Source organism: Crinia signifera, chromosome 8 (genome assembly GCF_055691185.1).
Source record: "Crinia signifera chromosome 8, ASM5569118v1, whole genome shotgun sequence".
In the NCBI taxonomy this organism is placed as follows: Eukaryota; Metazoa; Chordata; class Amphibia; order Anura; family Myobatrachidae; genus Crinia; species Crinia signifera.
In genome coordinates, this window is record NC_139224.1 from 145,965,587 (window position 1) to 145,984,864 (window position 19,278).

At 44.7% G+C, this 19,278-nt stretch overlaps 1 protein-coding gene across 1 annotated transcript in view; it reads left to right on the plus strand.

Moving 5' to 3' along the window:
- Positions 1-19,278, plus strand: part of GLIS1 (GLIS family zinc finger 1) — a 163,593-nt gene that overhangs the window by 88,991 nt on the left and 55,324 nt on the right. The window contains 1 exon segment of the mRNA XM_083157349.1: positions 10,416-10,593. Within this exon segment, the coding sequence (XP_083013475.1) occupies positions 10,416-10,593 (178 nt within the window).

Here is a 19,278-nt window from a genome sequence, read left to right on the forward strand (position 1 = left end):
TTGGGAGGTATGAATTTGACAGAGATCCTGGCCTCCTCCCTCTCCCACAATGATAGTGACACGCCTCCATTTTGAGAAACAGAGGCGATCAACGCCCTAAATGGCATCAGCCTGTCAATCACTGACCGTCTTGGGTAAACCATTGCAGACACTTACTGCCGGCGCATGCACAGAGTACCAAACATCAGCACTATGCATCACAGGTCTGTCGGAACCTGATTGAGCCCCATAAATTGCACTTATAGTAGCCCTTAAATTGTGTACTAATATGCAGTCCTATGGGTCTATGAACTGAAATGTGCAAGTAAGGGAAAGTTCCTCTTTTGTGATATTGCTGATGCCCTGTAGGTGCGGCTAAGTTATACCATAATCATGTCGATTGGCCCTGCTCACATAATACTAATCATGGTGGTGCCTGCGATTTATGCCTAGTTCTACATTAAAATCTCTATTAAAAGTCTCTTAAAATAAATGCAGAAAATAGCTGTTTGCCATTGTCTGTACTGTACTGTAGCAAATGTTTCATGATCGTCCCCTTTGCATTTGTATCTGTGTTTAATTTCTTGTGAATACTTAATTAGGAAAAATATGTAAGATCCTCGTCACACTCAATTTATATGAGACGTCTGCCAAAAATGTTAAATATTTTGATGTTTTTTGGACTGTAGACAACTTTGTTATTTTTATGTTGGAATTAAAGTTCAAACTATTTTTTAATAAATAACTTAATTTATTCTGTAGTTCTAAATCTGGATTTGTATTTGCGGATTTTTATTTTCCAAATTCTTTGCTCGGAGATAATAACAATAATATAATATATTGTAACCATGTTTAGATCAATTGATGCTCTTAATGTTCGAACCTTGATAAACATTTTCAACATGTATGGCCAGATGAAATACGGTGAGAGTCCTGCGGCCGTGTGGGGTCCCGGACAAGAGTATTTTTTTATTTAAAGGGGCAGTCATTTGCAATACCTCGTTTTGCCTTGTCAATGACTGCCCTTTTAAAAAGCTTCTGAGTTCAGCCTGCAAGACCATTGCCCTGTAAATGACTGCCCCAATTAAAAAAAATCTCAGAGTTCAGCTGGCCTCACTCACTTTTGCACAGACTGCAAAAATCATTTGATGGTTCGGGAATTGCGTATTCTATTGGATTGGCTGGGAACACATCGTTCTGATGTGTACACGGTCTTACATCCATAACTGTGGAGCGATTTCACAGGGTAGTAAAGTACAGTACCCTGCATGTACGGCTCCCAAAGAAAATCATTAAGGAGTCCAAAAAAGAATCTCACTAAATAGGGGAGTATTACCCATTTGTTTTTTAGCGCTCACGACTTAAAGTTACAGTTTTATTCCTTCACAGCCTGTGACATGACGGGGAGGAGCTGATTGGCAGATGGTATATTACTCTCCATTTTATCACTTTTCAAGCTTAGTACATCTGGCCCTAAAAGATGGTTGTGCAGAGACACCTAGGAACTATTATCAGTACTTCTAACAACCTCTGTTTATTCTAAGCTGCAGAAAATGTACACAAAATAGTAATAGGGATCCCGGCGTTCAGAATCCCGACGCCGGAATCCTGACAGCCGAAATGCCGACAAGGGGGGGACGTGGATCGTCCCCCCTTGCGGGCTCGCTGCGCTCGCCACGCAGCGGGCCCGGTGCCTCGCTACGCTCGGCACACTAATTTATTCTCCCTCCAGGGGTGTCGTGGACACCCCAGGAGGGAGAATGTGTCGGCATTTCGGCGGTCGGGATTCTGAACGCCGGGATCCCAACCGCCGGGATTTTAACTGCATCCCCTAAGAAACACATATAAACACAATCTACTTCATTTTATATATTTTTTGGGGGGCCTAGGGGTGCCGTGGAAAAATTCTGATACTATAGGGTGCCGTGATTCTAAAAAGATTGGGAACCTCTGCACTAGGGTATATTTTAAAGATATCGCTCAGAAGTGCCTTCATGAGCAATATGTTTTACAATAACTCCTAGTGTGTATTATTCATTTATTATCAGTTACTTATGTACACGCACACAGACATTCTAGGGTTAATTTGTTTGGAGCCAATTAACCTACCAGTATATTTTTGGATTGTGGGAGGAAACCGGAGTACCTGGAGGAAACCCACGCAAGTACGGGGATAATATACAAACTCCGCACAGTTAGGGCCATGGTGGGAATTTAACCCATGACCTCAGTGCTGTGAGGCATCATGGGGCTTAAGGCTAAGCCAACAGGCGTCAGGACTCTGCATGGCTGGTATTGCAGTAGTTTGTACCCTTCATAGCAATCCATGTTGTGCTGGTGATCTCATATACTTGTACCTCTACAGTGCCTTCACCATGACAATATAAGAGGTGGCTGGAGACACTTTGCGGGCGGAATTTACTAAGATGGGGTTCTGTCTCACATAGGATGTTGCTATGGGCAACCAATCAGAATCTACTTATTTAGCACCGTCTAGAACAGTGGTAGCCAACTACAGTCCTCGAAAGCTACCAACAGTTCACATTTTCCAGACAACCTACTGCTGCACAGGTGCACTCATTACTAGCTGAGACATTTTCAAAGAGCTATGAGCTAATTACTTTCTATTGTGATTCTGTGAGGAGATCTGGAAAACATTAACTGTTGGTAGCTCTCGAGGACTGGAGTTGGCTACCCCAGGTCTAGAAGATAATAGATAGTATCTGATTGGTTGCCCATAGCAACATCCCATCTGATATAGAACTCCCATCTTAGTAAATTTCACCCTTTGGGTTTAAACTTTTTTTTTTTTTTTGGCTGTGTTCTCTAAATCTAGATTTAAGGGATCTTGTTGTTCTTCCAACATATTAATGCACAAGGGCGTTCCAGAATACTTACACCAAAAGTCAAGTCAGAGCTAACGAACTGTTTGATTTGATAAACCTTTTTATTAACATCATTACATAGTATATAACTAAGCCTAGCATTGTGCTGACAAAGCAAAGATTATAATCATAGCCCTGCAGTATCAGCAGACCAAAATGACCAGATGTCTAGCGTATAAGACCCCTAGCGATTGCCTCTATTCTCTAGCAGCAAGGTTGGATCCTGATTGGATCTTGAACACGATATTGTTTGTGGGTAACCACAATCTTATACTAACTAGTAGCTCACTACTGTACTCGTCACTGAAGTGTTAATGTGTAATTGATTGAGTGCTTGCAATGTGTCTAAGCATAGGGCTAGCTTCCTGGTGGGGTGTGTATAGGGCACCTCTACCTGGCTTCCCAAAGTTAATGTCACCATACACTAGTGCAGTGGTTCCCAAACTTTATTCAATCGCGGCACCCCTAAGTATCAGAACATTTTTCACGGCACCCCTAGCCCAAATGTTTCTAATTGAGAAAATAAGAAATAAATATTAAAGTAAATAAATTGTGTTTATATTTATTCCTTAGTGTCCGTTAGGGTGTGGTATGTGACTCTGACAGTCGGGATCCCGATAGTCATTATCCCGATGTCGGAATCCCGACTGCCCGGAGGCAGACAGCATGGCGAGCGCAAAAAAGCCCCTTGCGGGCACGGTGGCTCGCTCCGCGAGCCACCTATTTTATTCTCCCTCTATGGGTGTCGTGGACCCCCACGAGGGAAAATAGCGTGTGGGCGTCAGGCACCCGGCTGTCGCGTTTTGACAGTCGGGATCCCGACGTTGGGTAAATGACTGTCGGGATCCGTGTCGGGAACCCGTCTGGCACCCGTCAGTTATGCGATGGGGGACAGGATTCACTTCTGTTTGTCCACAATTTTCCTATTACATTGGTCATAAAATAATTTTAATGAGTCATGGATCACCAATACAGAGCACCCCTGCAAGTCCTCCAACGCACCCCAGGGTGCCACGGCACACAGTTTGGGAATCACTGCACTAGTATGATCTGGACACTTTTCATCCAATTTTAACTGTTAAATCCAAAGAAATGTGTCCAATTGTATGTGTTTCAGCTCCGATTACCATCCAAAACGCACCCCATGTGCATATTAAACTATAGATACTTGCACTATAGATACAGTATATTTGATCCATCAGGCCTTGCTGGGGTCGCCTACGATACATCGTAAGCAAAAGGTCCGCACACAATTTATTGTATGCGATACTGCAGCCCAGGAAGCTTCCTGGGCTGTTCAAGGGGGATCATATGCGACTTCTCCAAGGGGAGTGCATGGGCTTCTTTAGAAGGGATCCACTGATTCAGACCCTTGCACGCCTTGTTCTTTGGAAGGTTACTGTCTAGTTGGCCATAAATCATTTTGGCAAAAAGAGCGTGAAAATTATTGTCTTATGGGGTGTACACGCCCATGTGGCTCTGGCCATATCCACATAATGCTGGGCATACTTCTAAGTATAGGCCCTTGAATATTTTCAGGCCCATATGCCCTTATTCATGCCCTGTGGTTATTAATCAGCAGCCACTTGCACCCCCTGCTTTGTAGTTCTACAATGATTAAACTGATCAGCACTGACAATCTTCCATTGTACAGACGTCAATTCATTCAATGTATATTTGTGTTTGCACTTTTTGTCGCTTCCAACACACACATCCTCTTCCATGTCCATTAATCTGTACAGCACAGCGTGTACACACACCGCCCTGCATTGTCAGTGTTAATTCAATTGGGTTGGGTATGTGATACTGGGCAGATAAGGACCCCATACACTAATGCGATTTGGTTAAGATTTAACCAAATTTCGGCGGATCGGGCTGAGAAATCTGGTGAGATCGGCACAAATAGCAGGTGTGCGAGGTCTCGTGCACACCAGATCGGAGCCGGAGAAAATACATGCTGCACATAATATCTCCGGGTCAGACCCCCTCCCGGTGACAGGGAACTGGAATCACATGTGATACTTTAACTTCTGTCTTACATGCTCCTATTCTTTCTACTTCTCTTTCTGTCTCCAAATGGGATGATCCCCTGCGCCGTGCCTCGTTAGCCTCAGTGACGCATTGTGATGACACTGCATGCGCTGTGAGATAAGTAGACTGGGGTATGCAGACAGAAAAGGTTCCCAGGCCCTCCCTTAATGTACAGGGCACCTATCTGTGCTGCAAAATCTAGGCACAGTTTCTGGTGGTGCTGTCTTTCAGTACCATCCTGGTCACCTTGGGCATGCCATGAGTGGCATGCCTGCCATGGGGTTGCCAACCTGACCTTAATATATTATTTATATATACAAATTTCTGAGTATCAGTAAATATGTGTATTTTTTTGGAAAAATTGAAAAGTTGACTCGCAAATTTAGCAGCCTTGCACGGCGGTGCCCCCCCCCCCCCCCCTCCCGAAGCCCAGTGAATGGTTGATTTGCATAATCATCCATTCGCATCCTTGGGTGCAGGGGAGATTTCTTCAGTGCTCACAGATCTGAGACACCTCTGTGGTGTTTCAGACCTGCAAGCACCCTGTGCGGGAAACAGGCGGGCAGCTGACATCCGCTGCCATGCTCGCACACAGCGGCTGCAGATGCGCATAAAAACCTATGCATGTGCACAGTTGCAAACAATCGGTCCCCCAATGCGAACACGAGGTGGACCGTTTGGATTGGATTAGAATAACCCCCTAAATGCCCACCATGCAATCCTTAAATAATAAAGTAATTTCTTCCAGACTAAACACAAACAAGAGATCCTGGGAAGCTGAAAACAAGGAGGATAAAGCGTCCCTCCCCCTGAGTTAGCCTGAGGGTGGGGGAAGCATTGCTAATATACCGAAAATCCATTTGAGCAGTAATTGCTGTATGAAACCAGTAACATAGAAGGAAAACCTCTGTAGTATTCGAGAGTGATAGGGGGTTATTCTGGTTCACTCGCAAAGGCAAATTCACTCTCAGATGGACAAAACCATGTGCACGGCAGGGGGGGCAGATGTAACTTGTGCAGAGAGAGTTAGATTTGGGTGGGTGTACTGCAAACTACCGGTATATTGCGGTGTAAAAATAAAGCAGTCGGTATTTACCCTGCACAGAAACAAAATAACTCACCCAAATCTAACTCTCTCTGCAAATGTTACATCAGGCCCAACTGCAGTACAGATGGTTTTGTCCATCTAAGAGTGAACCAGAATAATGCATGGGAAATGTATCAAGACTTGGAACGAGACCAAGTGGAGAAGTTGTCCAAATCAACCAATGAGCTGCTTACTGTCTTTTATAGTGCACAGTCTGTGAAATAATAAGTAGAAGATGATTGGTTGCTTTGGGCAACTTTTCCACTCTATTAGGGTGTACACAAGGTTTGATGTGGTCTATTTTTCTATTTAATTTTGAGGGGATGCATTTAATTTTGATTCGATCCCGATGTGTGTCCTTACGGCATTGAAATCAAATGGAAAATAGACTGTGTAGGCAAGACTGTATAGTCCAAATCGAAATAGTCCATATAGCAAGACTATATAGTCCAAATCGAAATAGTCCATATAGCAAGACTATATAGTCCAAATCTAGATTGAGAGAGGAGTAGTCCCTTCAAGCTGGGGAGTCTTCACTAGAAGGTGACCTTGTGAGGTATTGTCCACTCTCAGTGAGACAGATCTGATCAAGGGGATATAACAGGCCTGGCAGATTTGAAACCTCTATGATGGGGCGAGGCTACATTTAGGAGCAGGGGTTGTATACGTATGGAAGTAGACCTTTTGTTACGTCATTTTTTGTTTTGGCCCATTGAGAATTGAAGGGTGAGATTGTACACTACATGTACATTAACTTTACCTAAAAGCTAGATCAGATCTGTTACACATAAACTTGCTTACAGCTCTATCTGCCTTGATGCAGAAACCAAGTGGAAAAACGACATCATCGCAGGTGCAAGTACCGGGGCTGGTGTTATGTTTAGGCACTAGGGGGAGGGATAGTTTTAGGCTGTGCTGGGGAGGAGGGGCATAATTAGGGTTAGGATGTTCAAGGGGGAGATTAGGGGTAGGGTTAAAATACTTACCGGGATCCATCGGGGGTTGCCTCTGTGGGCATCCCAACCATCAGGATTCTGATTGCTGGGATGTCATACCTAACCTTCACATACATACATACATACATATGGTCGCCCCAACAATCATACATACATATGTTATACTATCCAAACTAAACTACGATTTATGGGTGATGAAGGGTGCTGCTGTCTGTTTCCCAGCGCAGTTCCAACAGCACATAGAAAGTGCATGCTGGGATTTGACCCTGGGGAGGAGCTATGTCCAGACTCAAGATAAATACTGTTGCCCATCGTTCTCTTTTTTGTGCCTTTCTTGTGGTCGGCTATTGGACAACGTTATTTGACTTTCACATCGTTGCCAGGAGCAAAGCATGTAGGTAATTTTTCTGATTCACTCTTACTGCTGACATAGTATTGATGCATTTTATGATCGTACCAGCAGTAAAGTATTTACTTCCCACCAATAATGTATTTCTGTACGCATCAGTCAGTATTCCAGTGCCAACTGGCGCTGACAGTGGGCATCTCAGAACTTGCACATTCAGACATGCACAGTGCACTGTACCCCAGGGAAGGATTTTGTAGCGACATTTGTAAGAAGTCTCAGAAAGGCGACAAGATGCAACTACACCGATTCACAATCATCTGCATTATGCTGAGATCAGTTTCATGGTGCCCCACTGCATCGCCCCCCTAGAGGATGGCAGCAATGGAGTCTCCTTTGTTCCCAGTATACACAGCACCCACATAACAGTCCAGACTGACATATTGGAACAAATAAGAAGGTTTCTTGGCAGTCACCAGTCACCAGACTGTAGAACTCATGTCTATTGTACCCATGTGTCGCTCTCACATGTGTGACTAGCTGGATACTTCAGTTATGAATAAGTTTTCATCTTCTGGGTTTAATTCTGCTTTAGACCTTTGTGATCTGGTTTAGGTTTGGAAAAGGCAGCATGTGATATTTGGACGATAATCCAGCACAAGTCTATGGGAACAGCTGTTCTCTGGAGAGCTGGGTCACAAATAATAAGGGGGACCAAATGCATTTTGCTGTGACACAAGTCACTTGATACTCAGTCCATGAAATGTCGAAATTTCTGCCAGGACAAAGGCAGCTGGATAACATAATAATCACCAGGGTTTACATGTAAGGTGTTCACCTTGTTAAGGCCCCCATACATTAGTCGGATTTGACCCGATTCTGAAGGATCAGGCCAATAATTCGGACCAAATTTCATGTGTTTGACACCCTGTCCGACCCGATGCCTGTTCCCACTCTTGCACTCATAGATATCCATTATAGCCAACCAGGGCAGTCCAACATTTTGTTTTTGGGGAATTAACCAGAAATGCTACTATATCTCTATTGAAAGTACAGTATTAACTCCATCATTCACTACCATAAGTTCCTGTACATCCATAATTTTCATTCACAACTAATACATTTTATTCATTTATTTCTGGAAAAAGATATTTTGTTCTACACAATGACTACACAATACAATACAATACATTTCCTCTTGTTGTGCATGGTATTTTAACATTTGTTTTTAGCATTTGTGGTTTCTTTATTAATATTTACAAAAAAAAATGCCAAATTCCATAGACCATGCATATTGTAGCACCTTAAGGTCTACAGAGACCTGTGCTTAGATCTGTTGCAGAATATGTCCAAGAATCAAACATGCAGTAGCATAGTCAACTATGATAACATAGCAACAATCTTTTGGAAGACTTTGCGCTATACCAATGGAGAGAAACTCCGACAGTGACAACTAAGGACACAGTGCCACCTACTTTCCTTCTCAATTTGTACTCATCCTGTAGCTGTTGTTGTTCTCACAGTCAGCCAAGATGCACCAACCCATTAACAGTGTCCCTGAAAACATGGTTTAAATCATTGACAACTAATGTGTCCTAGTAGTATCTGTGCTAGGACAAAAAGCTGATATTACAGTGATTTGAGCTGTTGTGACATCACTGGCTTTTCCTTATCTATGTTGCAATCTACTGTATACACAAAAACTACAAAACTGTCACTATCTGCTTGTTTTTGTAGATAACCATCTTCTTCCTAAGGTGGCAACCTGCTGTAGAGGAATGAACTAAAAAGTGTAAAATCAGCAGCCACTAATATAAATCTCAATTATCTAAAACTATAGGCTGACAGCTAGAAAAAAACAAAACACAATCTAAATATATAAAAATACAACCTAGTATTCTAAAAGGTAGCAAGATTATAGCAACCTTGGGGGTTAACTGTTCTCAGGCTTACAATAAGCTTAAAGATGGCCATACACTAGTACGATTTTTCCCTTTTCTCCAATCCAACGCGCACATACGTGTTGGATTGGATTCAGAGATTATCAGTACTGCAACAAGGATCCAGCCCCCGGTGGTTGAGTTTCCGAGGTGTCGCTTGCAAGGCTGCATGCGATACCTCGGCCTAGTTTATGGTGGCCTTCGCAACTTATTCTGGGTACACACCAGAACGATGTGCGTCCCCGCCGGTCATTTGGTCGCTTTGGAGATTTTATCTGCTGCACTAAAATCCGTCATCTACTTTGGATTGGGTACAGAATGTGTGCAGATCATGTGCTCCAACAGATCGTGCGACAATCGTACGATTGTGTCACAATCGTATCACGATCATGGTCGTTCTGGTGTGTACCCTATATTAACTTCTATCTGATTTAGCTTTTTTTTTTTGCATTTGGGGTGTAGTAATTAATGTCAGGGTGCATTTTGCAGTGGCAAAGGGTAGTGCAACTTCTTCATGCAAAAAGATCTTTATTGTATCTTTGGATATTAATATATGACAGGAGGTGGAGTAGCACATAAACTATGAAGCTTAGATGGTAAGTATGAGGCTGCAATTACTTTCACAGTCTCTTTGAAGACAGCTTAATCTCCAGCTTCAGGAAACAAACCATTTGTCACTGGAACGTGATAGTATGTTTCCAATCTGTTTTTTAATCAAAACCACTGAAACTCTGGGAATCATGTGCATAATTTTGGTATGGCTAAGAAGGCCATTTAATGTACTTTAAAGATTATGACAGCCAGAAAAGACTATAATATCATTGTCAGGACAGTCAAAAATATTCTCTGCCAGAACTCCGATTGGCAGAATCAGTAATTGTTAAAAATTCTCTTTTTGCCCTGATGATGCCGTAAATGTTCTTTTTGCCATTTGTCTTCGTAGTTTGCCAAATAATGATGCTGTTGCTAGTGGATATCACACCCTAACTTTTACAAAGAAATACTTCTTTACATAAAGAAGTATTTTGGGTAACACTAAACTAGCAGATTCTTCAGCTAGAATATTGTGTAGAACAATTTTAAGAAATGTGTTTTCACCATAAATAAGATGCCTTTTATAAGGTTAGTAAATACACTTTATTTATCACAATCATTTTGAGGATAGCTGTAAATAATTTTGCTATATTTCAGTGAATGGCGGATATTCTCAGTATAACGTGAAGAAGAGCATGATGGGAATTGAAGGAATATCCAGGGACGTCCTGGACGTCAGAGAGCGTTTCTGTATCCCACTTGGGAATCTTTCAACCTGTGGTGACCATGTGGGGACATATGAGGATACAGCCAGCAATGAATACACTGACAGCAGGTAATGCATGTTTATCACAGGCACTATACATCATTCAGACGCCAGATAAATAATTAGCAATTTGGGGGACTTGGGGGGTCTCTGCAAACATTTGGGTAAACGTGCTTAACATCTATTAATACACATTTAAGGCAGCACAGTCTTATTATGAACAAAACAATCCAGGAAGATGAGTAGAAAAGCGAGGTCAAGGGTCATTCAGGCATGGCATATAAATTAATTAAGTTAACATGAGACGAAGGAAAGAACTTGCACATCAGCTACTCTCTCTCTCTCTCTCTCTCTCTCTCTCTCTCTCTCTCTCTATATATATATATATATATATATATATATACACACACACATTCTGCAACATTTTTAAATCAAGAATTGAACATTTTAAAATGTAAGAAAACTTAATCACAAATATCTATTTCTATATTTATTATTTATTACCAGTTATTTATATAGCACGCACATATTCTGCAGCGCTTTACAGAGAATATTTGAACATCAGTTCCTGCCCCAATGGAGCTTACAATCTATATTCCCTACCACATGCACACACGCACACACAGACATACTACAGCTAATTTTGTTGGGAGCCAATTAGCCTACAGTATACCAGTAAGTACGGGGAGAATATACAAACTCTGCACAGTTAGGGACATGGTGGGACTCTAACCCATGACCTCAGTGCTGTGAGGCAGTAATGCTAACCATTGCACCATCCGTGATGCCCATCTGTATACATGTATAGATAGATATGGTATATATACATATTTATATAGATATGGTTGGAGATATATATATATATATATATATATATATATATATATATATATATATATATATATATATAGATACAGAAGTACCAACACACTCGCCATTCCTAGGAATGGGGTGCAAACAGCACCCACATCCCAGGGTGGGGTGCGGTGGCCTGTGACCACACACTCTAGTAAATACAAACACTGGGGGCCCAGCACTCACTACAACAAACTAACTCACCTTAACATTCAAATAATCAATAAATAAATAATGGGGTTTTAGTTCATGAATTGATCAATGCATTTAAGCTTGCAGCCCATCGCCAAGGGACCCCATTTCACTGCAAGTCCTACACTAAAAACTAGTTTTCTTGGGAACCTGGCACCTGCTTACACATCATAGCTAAAATGAACATGTGTTTTTTTCCTGGGTTAATGCTCAACTGCCAAGTAACATGGCTTTTATAAGGTGAGACAATCCCAAACACAGCACCTGAATTAGTATTAAAGGGGCAGCTGTCACAGGTTTCAGGTAAATGAGCTTATCTAGGGTGCATGAGAAAGCTATGATCACAGTAACAGAGGTTAATTAAAAATCAACCCAAATATATAGATACAGAAGTACCAACACACTCGCCATTCCTAGGAATGGGGTGCAAACAGCACCCACATCCCAGGGTGGGGTGCGGTGGCCTGTGACCACACACTCTAGTAAATACAAACACTGGGGGCCCAGCACTCACTACAACAAACTAACTCACCTTAACATTCAAATAATAAAATAAATAAAATATTTAATTATTGATTATTTGAATGTTAAGGTGAGTTAGTTTGTTGTAGTGAGTGCTGGGCCCCCAGTGTTTGTATATATATATATATATATATATATATATATATATATATATATATATATATATATAAAATGTGTGTGTGTATATATATATATATATATATATATATATATATGCACACATGTATATACACTGTACACTGAAGCATCAATGTAGACCATTGCTATATATTGCTTATTGTGGTGTGTTATTATGTAGGAGGGCCCCATGGGTCACCTGATCCAGCACCACTATATAAAATACCTTGTCCTCCGGTCCCTGAAGTCATGTGACCTCCCACATGCCAGAAGTAGAAGCAGCGGGTGGTATAATGGAGGTGGTGACGGGGACAGTAGATGTGTACTTGGGGTTAGGGAATCATCCAGGCAGAAGTAATAGCTCTTATCCCAGTATGAAGCGATGAGTGTAATTATGGAGTCTCATCTTCTCTCGGTGAGAGCAATTATAAAACAAAGGTAATTAGGAGGCTGAGTATAAAGCGGAGGTTAAGGGTCAGCCCGGATACTGGTTACCATATTGTGCTTTCCATAATGAGGGGATGAGAGATGCTCGTAGATCAGAAATCCGACCTCTCTCTCCATCTCATCCCTAATGTTTTTCCCAGGACGGACAGATACATTGAACTGGTGCAAGTTCATTGTCCTTGTCAAATGTTCCTATCTTAGCCTCACCAATCAGGTTATTCATCAGAGACTTGTCAACAGAATGTAGCTCTGTGTGGATCCGTCTGGGCTGTTGTACTGAATGGTGTTATACTGAGGGGAGCAACAGTAAGTCTGATGATAAGCCAGTCTTAGGGGTCTTGTGGGGGCAGTGGAACACAAGGCGGTGTCCAGCTGTGCCTCTGTACAGGTGATGTAGAGGCTTTATATTCAGCTGATGGTGACTTAAGCTGAACATGTATATTGTTATATTTTATTATATTATGTATATTATTGTGTTTTTTGTGCAAAATAGTATTTATTTAGTCTGATAATGAGTTTTGTGTTTCTGAGACATCAGATCTAACATTGGACAACCTATTGCTGAATGTTATAATATAGGGTGATTGTAACATATTAATCATTAACAAAAGTAGCAATAAACAATGTAAGGTACTTGTTTAGTTTCACGGCGGCAGATATCGCATGGGATTTGCATACGATTTGCATACGATTTGCATACGATTTGATGTGCGATGCCATTTACTACCTGTTCATAACCCCACTATCCACAATGGCATAGAGTCGATTTTATATAGTGTGGCGAGCGCTGCGAGCCTGAAGCGTGGCGAGCGGACGCGGATTACTTTACATGTATTTCCCGTCCCCTCGCGGGGCTTGCTGCGCTCGCCACGGAATACATGTAAAGTAATCCGTGTCCCCTCACGGGGCTCGCCACGCTTCGGGCTCGCTGCGCTCGCCACACTATATAAAATCAACTCTATGCCGTAGTGGATAGTGGGGTTATGAACAGGTACTGAATCGCATCGCACATCAAATCGTATGCAAATCGTATGCGATTTATCTGCCGCCGTGAAACTAGTACCCAATGTAATAATGAGGTGAGTAAAAACATTACATGTGTGTTAAACAGTTTACTGTTATATAAATAGGTACTCTTTACCTAGAACAGCGCCCGCGATTGGAATCGCGGGCGTCGGGGGTAAAAAATCTCGGTCATCGCGGGTAAATCGCGGGTACATAAAAATCGGGTGCCCGCGATGACCGCGATTTTCCCATAGGGAACAATGTTAAAAAGGCTGATTGACCGCGATTTTAATGTAAAATGCCTCAATGCCCGCGATTTGGACATAGGAATCAATGTTAAATGGGCAAAAAGGCACAATTAACCCTTAAATGTCCCCCCAAATTTTTAACGCCACCCCACGATCCACGCCAACCCGAAGCATGGCGAGCGCAGCGAGCCCGCGAGGGGCGGCGGTACGCGTCCTCCGACCTTTTCATGCCCTACTATCCACGTCGGCGTGGAGTTGAGAATAGAATAGTGTGGCGAGCGCAGCGAGCCACCGAGGCCCGAAGCGTGGCGAGCGCAGCGAGCCCCGCGAGGGGACGCGGATACCTTCACAGGTAAAGCGTTGCCACGGACACCTGTGAAGCCCGCGAGGGGACGCGTATAACTGTGAAGGTATCCGCGTCCCCTCGCGGGGCTCGCTGCGCTCGCCACACTATTCTATTCTCAACTCCACGCCGACGTGGATAGTGGGGCATGAAAAGGTCGGAGGACGCGTACCGCCGCCCCTCGCGGGCTCGCTGCGCTCGCCACGCTTCGGGTTGGCGTGGATCGTGGGGTGGCGTTAAAAATTTGGGGGGACATTTTAAGGGTTAATTGTGCCTATTTGGGCTCTGTAGCCCATTTAACATTGATTCCTATGGCCAAATCGCGGCCATTGAAGCATTGAATGGAAAATCGCGGTCAGCACTAAATTTAACATTGAACCCTATGGGAAATCGCGGTGATCGCGGGTGCCGTTAATGTACTACCCGCGATGCCCGCGATCACCACGATGGGCGCCCTTCTAGGTAAAGAGTACCTATAAATATTAGCATTTATTATTATGTATAAGGACGCAATGATAATTATGATAATTATAATAATAGTGAAGATGGAATAAACAGTATTACTAAGTATATAATAAGGAGCAGGATTCTAAGGGATATCTTTATGGCAATTGTTGTAGGGGAAATATAATGTAGGTTCAGTGACAATGATAAGACAATGTAATAAACAGCAGGGACATTGAAATATAACTAAGTTAGGTACTTGTTTCCTAGCACGGCGCCAGCGATAAAAATTGTATCCATCGGGACCCCAAAAATCGCGTCGATCGCATCGCATGCAACCAAATCGCATGCTATGCGATCGACGCGATTTTTACATTGGAATCAATGTAAAATGGTCCCTGAGACCCGATTTTACATTGGCCCCAATGTTAAATGCTCCCCAGATCCCAATTTTCATTGTTTCCCAACCCTGATGGGTCAAATGACCCCCATTGTTAACGCCACCCCATGATGAACGCCAACTCGAAGCGTGGCGAGCGTAGCGAGCCCGCAAGTGGCGGCGGTACGCGTCCTCCGACCTTTTCATACCCCCACTATCCACGTCGACGTGGAGTTAATTTATATATAGTGTGGCGAGCGCAGCGAGCCACCGAGCCTGAAGCGTGGCGAGCGCGCATTACTTCACAGATATTATGCGTACCCTCGCGGGGCTCACTACGCTCATCGCGCTTCAGGCTCGCTGCGCTCGCCACACTATATAAGTGTCATGTAAAATACCCATAAGGGCATTTTTCTTGTAAAATACCCATAAGGGTGGGTATACAATGAAAAATCGGGTCCATTGGCCCACTTCACATTGTTCCCTATGTAAAATCCCTAAAATCGCATCAGTCGCGTCTATCGCATACCTTAAGTTAAGGTATGCGATCACCTACGACGGGCGCCGTGCTAGGAAACAAGTACCCTAAGTTATACACTTAACTTTTACCAGAGGTTCCTCCCGTCCTCTCAGGAGAGTTCTCTGCAAATTGAAAACTGTGCAAAAGTGTCACTTTAATTAATTAATTTATTTATTTGGCATATGCAGATTGTGGTCCCTGGGGGCGTGTCTTAGTGTTCTGCTAACCCCCTCAGAGCACTTTTGTATAGTTGGAGGCAACTTTAGAGGAAACCGCTACATTGTGGATTGTGTCCCTGGCCTTCCGAACCAATCAAGTTATTGTCACAGATAAGTAGGGAATTATGGATATTGGGGCATATTCAGGTTGCAATGCATCTGCGATCCAACACGTATTATGCCCAATGGTTACGTTTTGTGTGTGTGTGCAGGACCCATTCTGGGTGTGCATAGGACGGCCCCTGTGATCACAGCGCAGAACAGTGAACTCCTCCACCTGATTGACAGGCAGGTGCTTTTGTGGGGAGGGACAGCTGGCATTTCTGGAAACTGGGGCTTGTCATCCCTGGTTTCCGGGAGTGGCCATGGGAACACTGCTCCCTATGGCGTAGTTTCCTAGGCCGCGTAAGCCAGGCTGCGACATTAGTTATAAGCAATCCAACACGTATTATGGGGTCGATCCAATTAACCCCGAAGAGTGAGGATGATTCTCCGACTGTGAATAATCACGACATCGGGTCCACTTAAGGCGGGCCGAATCCGCTGAAAAGTGGTTGCACCTCCATAGGGGTGTGAGCAAATTTCAGTGAATTCGGCCCTGCGAAGGGTGCGCGTTAGGGTCAATTCGGGTGCCGTTTTCAGCGTGAAAACAGCACCCGAACGGCAACTCGCACCCTTCTGGGTTAATAGGATCGACCCCTATGCGGGATGGTCCCGTTCTGTGTGCGCACAGGATGGGTCCTGCAATTGCAGCATAGAATAGCAGAACACCTTTGCCTGATTGACATGCAGTGCGTTTGCAGTTGAGGGGCAGGGGCGGCTAGCGTTTCCTGAAAGGGGGCGTGTCACCCCATTTTCTATGAGTGGCCAGGCCAAGGACTGCACTTCGAGGCGCAGTTTGCTTGGCCTCACAAGCCGCGCTGCCACAGGCAGACTGAGTAAGGGTAGATGTACTCAGGCTACAGTCGCAATGTTTTTCTAAACTGCAGCTCGATGCGAATGCAAATCCAAGCAGAGGGTGGGATGTACCTCCTTCCGATATACGTTGTTTAATTATCATATATGATAAACTGCAGCGAGCAGCTCATTTTGTGATCCATGCTGAATCAGGCCCATAGGTACTAATTTAAATTCCAAATGCCCCTTCTGAGCTGGACTAAAGTTTTTGGGGGAAATTTACCTAAGATGTGTATTCTACTTCACATGTGATGTTGCTATGGGCAACCAATCAGAATTTACTTCAGACCATTCCTCTCCACTGACGCGACCAAAATTCTCATTGACTCTCTTGTCATCTCCCGCCTTGACTACTGCAAAATCCTTCTCTCTGGGCTACCTCTCACCCGCCTCGCACCTCTCCAATCCATTCTTAACGCTGCTGCTAGGCTCATCTTCCTCTCCCGCTGCTCTACCTCCGCCTCCCCCCTCTGTCTATCTCTTCACTGGCTCCCCATTCCCTTCCGAGTTCTCTTTAAACTCCTCACCACCACCTACAAGGCTTCACTGATCTCTATCCACACTCCCTCCCGTCCTGTTCGCTCCATCACTGACCACCGACTGACCTCTTACCTAATCACCTCCTCCCACTCCCGTGTCCAAGACTTCTCTCGCGCTGCCCCCCTGCACTGGAACAACCTCCCACCACCCATCAGGCTTTCTGATTCCCTTACCTCCTTCAAGCGCTCCCTCAAAACCCACTTTTTTCGACTAGCCTATCCCTCCTCCTAACATCTTTTGATCCTCCTATCCTGCCTCCGTTCCCATCCGTTCCTACCAGAGGCGTAACTCCTTTTTTTGCGCCCCCCCGCCGGACATTTCGCCCCCCCCCGAAATATTAACCCCCTCCTTACCCGTCCCCATTGCCGCCGGCGCTTCTGCCTCTAACCCGACACGCAGATCTGTGTCGGGTGACGGGCGGTCCCCGGCTCCGGCTGCAGTGCTAATATAATAACAGACACTCAGAAAATGGCTGCCCCCATACAGCATTATATTAGCACTGCAGCCGGAGCCGGGGACTGCCCGTCACCCGACACAGATCTGCGTGTCGGGTTAGAGGCAGCGGCGCCGGCGGCAATGGGGTAAGGAGGGGGAGGGCAGGAGTCGGGAGCCGGGACCAGGTGGTAACTATAGTCCCGCAGACCCCCCAGGCGCCCACACCTGCCTAGCGCCTCCCCACCACCGCGGGGGCTGCGGGACTATAGTTACGCCACTGGTTCCTACTTTCCTATTGTTTTTTGTTCGTCCACCCACCTCCTTTTAGTATGTTAACTCTTATGAGTAGGGTCCTCCTTCCTCACGAACTCACCCTACCTCTTTACCTCACCTGTGCTCCTGTCCTGTTCTTCCCTTCCTCTACTTCATCCTCAGTCTCCTCGACGATTTTAACACCTACTTCTGAACTGATGCTGATTTTAGTTCTACCAGCTATACCCCTATTTATACTGTATTTTTCAACACACCCTGTATGTTACCTTGTAATTTGTTTTTTTGTTTGCTATGTACGGCGCTGCGGACACTTTCTGGCGCCTTATAAATAAACGTACTACTACTACTATTTATTTAGCACCCTCTAGAACAGGGGTCTTCAACCTTTAAGACAGTGTGGGCCACATTAAAAAATTCAACGAAGCCTGATGGCCACTAAGCTCTACTGTGGTATTTAGCACAGCTCTTAATAGATAGACAGCACAGCCCCCGCATAGATAGTAGTCAGCACCAGGGTTATTTCTAAACAATTAGGGTCCCAGTGCGAACAGAATAAAAATGCAGCCCCCCCATACATAACTTGGTATTTACATAGTCAGCACCCTCCCATACACAGGGCCACATTGCACTGCCAGCCCCCCCTCCCCCATAGTCAGCACCCTCCCCATACACAGGACCACATTGCACTGCCAGCCCCCCTCCCCCATAGTCAGCACCTCCAAAACATTTCTAAATGCAGCCAGGTCACCTCTCACCCCCCCCCCCCCCCCCCAAAAAAAACATTTCTAAATGCAGCCTTCTAAGCCAGCTCACCTAACCCTAGCCAGCTCACCTCACCCTCACCAATTCTAAAAACAGACAGCTCACCCTCTCCTGAGGCACCTGCCTCAGTGTCCCTTGCAGAGGGCTGCTGCTGCTGCTGGCGGTGTCGGCGTCTGTCTTTGCTGCTAAGAAGGGACAGGTGCTGAGGTGCGATGCAGTACAGTGCGCGGCTGGCGGCGGTTGTCAGTCAGTCTCCTTCCGGCTGTCTGGAAGGGCGCGGGCGGGACGTGTGCGCGGCATCAGGAAGTAGACAATGCGCATGTCTGCACACAGTCCCGCCCGCCCCAGCCTCAACGTCACCCAGCAGCATCCTCCGCCGCGTCCCTCTGCTAAGAGGACAGCGCGGAAGGATTTTTTTTTTTCATACAGCAAGAATCTTTTGACTGGCGGGCCAGAAAAAACAAGTCGGCGGGCCACTCGTGGCCCGCGGGCCACGA